This window comes from Alligator sinensis, unplaced genomic scaffold (genome assembly GCF_000455745.1).
Source record: "Alligator sinensis unplaced genomic scaffold, ASM45574v1 scaffold108_1, whole genome shotgun sequence".
NCBI lineage: Eukaryota > Metazoa > Chordata > Crocodylia > Alligatoridae > Alligator > Alligator sinensis.
Genome location: NW_005842110.1, coordinates 2,195,551 through 2,201,519, shown reverse-complemented (window position 1 = coordinate 2,201,519; position 5,969 = coordinate 2,195,551). Strand labels below are relative to the sequence as shown.

Sequence of the window (5,969 nt, the reverse complement as noted above, 5' to 3'; positions counted from 1 at the left end):
TAGATATTGTTTTCTTGTAGAAAGAGAGAGCGCGCTATTAGCAGATTTTCCTACCACAACAATGAAAGCATCAAACTGGCATTAATCAAAAGCTGCATCGATCCTTTCTGCTATCAAAGGCATCACATAAAGAGATAGAAGCCCTGCCTTCCACCCCACTTCTCCAAGAAAACATTTAACACAAAAACTCCTTCTCAAAGTCATACAGACATCAAGAAATTAACATCCAAATTCAAAATACAGAATATGACTCAAATGATCTTTGCATCTGTATTTACATTTCTTCAATATTTAAAATCTTATTTTTTGTGTCTGATGAAAGACCCAAACTGAAGTATGTGAACACCAACTGTATCAATTTCATTTTTAAAAAGCTGCTATCATTCTTGTTTAAAACAAAAAAATCTTGAAAACCTTGGTCCTTCAAGGATCAGAGTACTCTCCCCTTGAGGTGAATGCAGATAAATTATAGCTGAGACATTTTTTTAAAATAAAAAAAGCATGAAAAGCAGACAGGGTAACCATGACAACAGGAGGATTACTGAAGGTAGAAAACCAGACACATGGGAAAGGAAGATCAAGACAGGATGAAGCAGAAACTAGCTCAGTAATTGCACAGACACTCCAGCCTGCCTCCCTGTTGAGGTTTACTATAATACAGAGATTGTGTCTCGCTGGGATGTGACAAAAGAGCAAAAAATAAAAGGAAAGGAAATGGTCACCATAACATGTGACAACATTAGAGAAACAGTCAGGAAAAATAAATTAATAAATAAAACTTTTAAGAGTCTGCATTTGGATTCTGATGAAACTCTGGAGAGGGAGTGATTGGCTTCATCCACATCTCTTTCAACAGTCAGCAGTTCAGAATTTCTTGGATAAACTGGATTTTTTTGTTCCTATTGGAGATGCCAAACATTCTGGCTATGAAGAAATTTCTAACAAGTTTCTCTACACTTCTTTTTCAAAACAGTGTGTCCAGAGACAGAAAGCTGAAGAGCAATGGAAAAAGTTATTAAAACTGTGGCCAGCACATTACTAAAAACTATGGCAAATCAGTTTTATGGGCCTGAGGAAAGCAGTTTTAAAAAACATCTTTTCCCCCTTTCAGATAAGGGTGCAGATAGCATTTGTCTGAGTCTTCCACTGTGGTCTTCCTCCTGGAGCTATTTCCATGTATTAAAAAACATTTTTCCTTAAAGTCATCTCTTTAAATGTCCATGCGCCGTTTCACAGCTTGCAGCAATAGCTCTGAATACTGTTCTAATAAAGCCAGAGTCTGCTCATCTCCCAAACTCCTAGGACTGGATAGGATGCTTCCATGTTCCTCAGTCAGCTGTCTAATTTCCTCTTGGGGCTTTACCACCACTTTCTTGGCCTTTGAGAGCTCTGCTCCCTCCTTTAGTGAATCCAGTTCTTTCTTCATAGAGGTGAATGTCTCTGTCAAAAGGCCAGCTATCTTATCTTTGTCAGTAGAAGACTCCATGTCAGTTGACACCTGGCAAGAAAACAAATTAGCAATGCAGTTAGTATTTAGATACATTCATAAAGAAGGCATTTTCAAACTTTGCGCTTTCATCCTACAGACATGCCTAAGAAAAGGGTAAAATGGCTGCAATATCAATATTCTTCAAGTTGTACTGGAGAGTGCATGTGCATTTATCTAGAGAGTCAAACTACTACTGCATTTCATATTTGCTAATCTCTTCCTTGGGCATGAATTAATTCATTAAAAATAAATCTTAGTATTTCTGTAAGCACTCTGCATCTTAGGAGCACTATATATTTATTAACTAGTCCATGTAATACCCGTGTAAGGAAGTTTAATATGACCGTATGTAAGATGAAGGTAACAGTAATTGTTACAATAAGGTACCAAAATTAGAATGCAGGCATCCCTGACTCCTAGTTCCAATCTCCAGTGTAGTCAGTAAGCCAGATAACAGCCAGAAGAAAATTCAAATCCATCCAGCATCTGCATGTGTTAACCTGCAAACTCTAGAATCAAACTGACCAACTAAATCTAAAGGGTCTGAGGTCACTCACCATGTGGTAAAGATGAATGGCCTTTCGCATGCTGTCCTGGAGCTCAGATACAACATGTTCACATTGCTCAAGGCTGACAGAAGATTCTGAAGAGGGAGAAGAAACAAAACGACTAAGCAAAGAGCACCCCCCAACATCTTAGACCCCATCATTTGACAGGAAACCCTTCTGGAGAACAAACACTTCTCCAGTACACTTGCTAATACGTACTTCAAAGGTGAGGGACGCTTTTAACTCAATTTTTAAATAAGAAACTAAAAGCATTGGCTTAGGCCAAGCATAGTGTGGGCAAATTCTATGGAAACTTCCCCTGACACTAATTTAAGAAATGCTCCTTGGGTTCTAATATTCAGCACTCCTACTTCTTTTTTTTTTAGCCTATCCTAAGCAAAGAGCAATATCCCAATTTCTGTCACAATGTGTGATGGTTTGGTAACCAAGATTGGCTTGGATGGTTTTAAGCTAATCTCAGCTGGGATTCATGTAGGCCAAAGGCAAGAAGCATTAAACCAAGGTGTTTCTAAGCAACTCCACCTACACAAAACTCCATGCACTTCTAACACACCCTCTTCAGAATGAGACAAGACTATAATGCATTATGAAGAGGAATTAGGACAAGGATTATTCTAAACTATTAAAAGTGTACTATAGTTGGGGAAGCAAAATCCAGCAGTTTCTTGTCAAACAGCCCCATCAGGATAGAAGTGTACTTTGCAAATCCCATGATTGTTATAGCCATTTCAACACAAAACAATGACAACAAACAGAAAAGCACAGCTTCAGCTATTATACCCCTACTAAGAAGGCAGTTTAACAGCCAAAGATATGCAAACTTTCTATACAATAAACATACTGACTTGAACACAAACCAATAGACACAACTTGCAACTATTATGTACTATTCTGAAAGTCACAGGTCAGTTCTATGGAAGATCCTTGAGTTACCTATAAAATAAATAGTGGTCATAAAAGCACTATTACTTTGCTTCTGAACTAGACTCCACCTTTACTTTTTTTCAGTCCTAAAGGCTGGCAAGCTGGCTTGTGTGCGCACGCATGAGTATATCCACATCTACTCCTCTCGGCATATACCAACACAGCAAATTGATGATGCAATTACAATGTGTACTAGTTACCCATGTGCACATACTCTGATCATCAGCATGGTATCTTCAATGCTACTGTTACCTATCCAAGCTAGATTCAACTAGCAGAATCAAGCTAGCATATGCTACAATCACGCCATCTGTAGAACGGTTAACTACTATCTGACTGAGCCTTACACCGAAACATAAGATAGAAAAGAAATAGAAATTAAGGAGAAAAAGATGTCAGCAGCCCGAAGTGTCTCACCATTGAGGGGATGATTTATGGAACGAGACAGGTGCAGACAAGACGAGACAGGCCAGAAGCTGGACGTAAAGAAATGTGATGGAATCGTGAAGCGATTCACAGAGACAGGAGACAGAAGGGGAAAGAAGGCTAGAGATGTGTATCCATGCACACCTGAGACCTGTGCTGAGGCAGCTACTGTTGTGGGAGACCTCGACCTGATAGGATCTAGTGGGCAAAGTCCAGGCGGGTTTTCTAGCACACAGCTGATGCTGGAGACCTCCTCTCTGCATCTGGGTGGTCTGCTTTCAGGTGAACTAGGGTGCAAACCTTCTGAAAACTCTTTCAGTTTTGGAGTAGTAACTCCTGGTTCATCCTGGCAATCTGTCCTCAGTGAGGGATTCTCATTAACAGGTCCCACTGGGCTCTCTTTACTAAGCCCGACAGACACGCAAATCTGGCTCTCTCTCTTAGAAGCCCGTCCTTCTGGAATGGATGATTTCTTTTTACAGCCCCCAGCAGGTGACTGTGGAGACTCTGGTTCAAGTGGGGTTTTGGATTTGGTAGTAGGTGAGAAAGAAGCCAATGTAGGTCTATCAGGCAATGGTTTGGGGATGTCAAGAATTAGGTGTGCCCGGTTTGATGATGCCAATTTGCTGTGGAAGGACTTGGGAGATGAACAGTTTACAGCTTGTTGAAGAGCTGGCTTCACTGGGACATTTTCTTTCAGAGGTGGTTTATTCTTCTCAGTCTCTGATGGTGGATTTAACTGGTTCTTCTCTGGCACCTGTGGGCTGGTCCTCCCCTCAGTCAATGTTTCAGCAAAGTCACTAAGGTGCAGATTTTCCCCCACAGAGATGCTACGTGACATCTTGGCCCTAAAACTGGTTGTAGGGTTCATGTAGGACTTGGGTTTTGTAGCCTTGGCATCTTTAATCAACAGGGAGCTGGACTTTAGCAGACTTGTTGGCGATGTCCTGCAAGGATTAGATTTGGAATCTTTCTCAACAACCGCTAGTGTCTGAGGCCGCTCCTTGGCAGAAGATAACATGCCTGGATTTTTATCTGTGAGAAATTAAACAAACATATAAACCATATAGAACTGATGCAGCAAATAATGCAATTAGAAAACATCAAAACTGCTCCAGTTTATTTACTTCAGCTCAGCTTCTAGAGAAGCATTTAGAACTACTGAAATGGTATTAAAAAATTGACAGGTCTCAAAAATATACCTGCTTCCCTTTCTTTACTCCCCTTACCGCTCTCATTAAACACTGTTGTTTGCTTAAAGAAAAAGTACCTCTTGCAAGATGCAAGTTTAGAGCACCTTAGAAACAGGAACTTAGATGAGTGAGGAAATTAGACGAAATGCGTGAAGCAGTTTTCATCTCTCACTCTGGCTCTTCAGTCCACCCACTTGTATACAGTACTGTGGTTATATTTCTTAGTTATTATTTTACTTTTTAGTAGCTTGCTGCACAAGATATATTATTAATTTAAGTCTACTGAAACTCAGCACCCCCATTTAGAGTTACATGGTAGTCCAAATAGTTTCCTTACCCTCACGAACAAGGTCATGAACTGACTGGGATTTTCTCATCACTGAATTCCCAATACCCTCTGAGAAGGGTGTGATAACTCTTCCAGGTCCCATAGCAATCCTACTGGCCTCCAAACCTGACTTTTGTTTTCTCTGAGTATAAATCAAACGCTGGGAACTTATACTGTCCAGAAAGCTGCCATTCTCCAAGGCAGTGCTAGCAGGGCCATGGCCATTTTTTAGCAGGTCAGCAGAAATCTGCTTCAGGTGGGCTGATGACTCAGTGGACTTTTCCCCCAGACTCAGATTTGATGAAGAGAGTGACAAGTGCCTACAGAAACAAAACAAAACAAAAAAAAGAGGATAAACTCTCAAGAATGCAATAACTGAAACAGTTAAAACATGTAAGTAGGAGACATTGGGTGAAGAGCTGATTTTGCAAGGGCAAAAAACAAGTTCGGTTCATTTGCCACGTCAAGCCAGTCTATACTGTCACCACATTTTTGTCCTTCCTGTGGTTGCACTGATCTGAAGACAGAACCACAGAAAATTAGGATTAGAAGGGACCTCAGGAGGGCTCTAGTCCAACCCCCTGCTCAAAGCAGGACCAGCCCCAACTAAATCATACCAGCCAAGCCTTTGCCTAGCCAGGTCTTAAACCCTCCAAGAATAGAGTCCACAACCTCTCTGGGTAACCTGGTTCCAGTGTTTTTCTACCCTCCTAGTGAGAATTTTTTCCCTACTATCTAACCTAAACTTCCCATGCTGCAACTTGAGAACATTGCTCCTTGTTCTGACATCTGCCACCACTGAGAATAGTCTAGCTCTGACTTCTCTGGTACCATCTTTCAGATAGTTGAAGGCTGCTATTAACCTCCCCCCTCCACACAAATCTTTTCTTCTCCAGACTAAATAAACTCAGTTCATAGATTCATAGATGTTAGGGTAGAAAGGGACCTCAATAGATCACCAAGTCCGACCCCCTGCATAGGCAGGAAAGAGGGCTGGGGCTAGATGACCGCAGCTAGATGGTTAACTCATCTCCTCTTGA

General features: G+C 41.0%; 1 protein-coding gene across 11 annotated transcripts in view; it reads right to left on the bottom strand.

The window, feature by feature from the left end:
* Positions 1-628: 628 nt before the first annotated feature.
* Positions 629-5,969, bottom strand: part of MAPKBP1 (mitogen-activated protein kinase binding protein 1) — a 119,939-nt gene continuing 114,598 nt past the window's right edge. For 9 of the 11 annotated variants that reach the window (XM_025205291.1, XM_025205290.1, XM_025205295.1 and 6 more), the window contains 4 exons: positions 4,939-5,249; positions 3,400-4,443; positions 2,047-2,132; positions 629-1,498 (listed from right to left, as the gene is read on the bottom strand). In XM_025205291.1, coding sequence (XP_025061076.1) covers positions 1,211-1,498; positions 2,047-2,132; positions 3,400-4,443; positions 4,939-5,249 — 1,729 coding nt within the window. In that variant the 3' untranslated portion in view covers positions 629-1,210. The remainder of the gene's footprint in view (positions 1,499-2,046; positions 2,133-3,399; positions 4,444-4,938; positions 5,250-5,969) is intronic. The other 2 variants (XM_025205296.1, XM_014520367.2) reach the window with 1 other exon arrangement.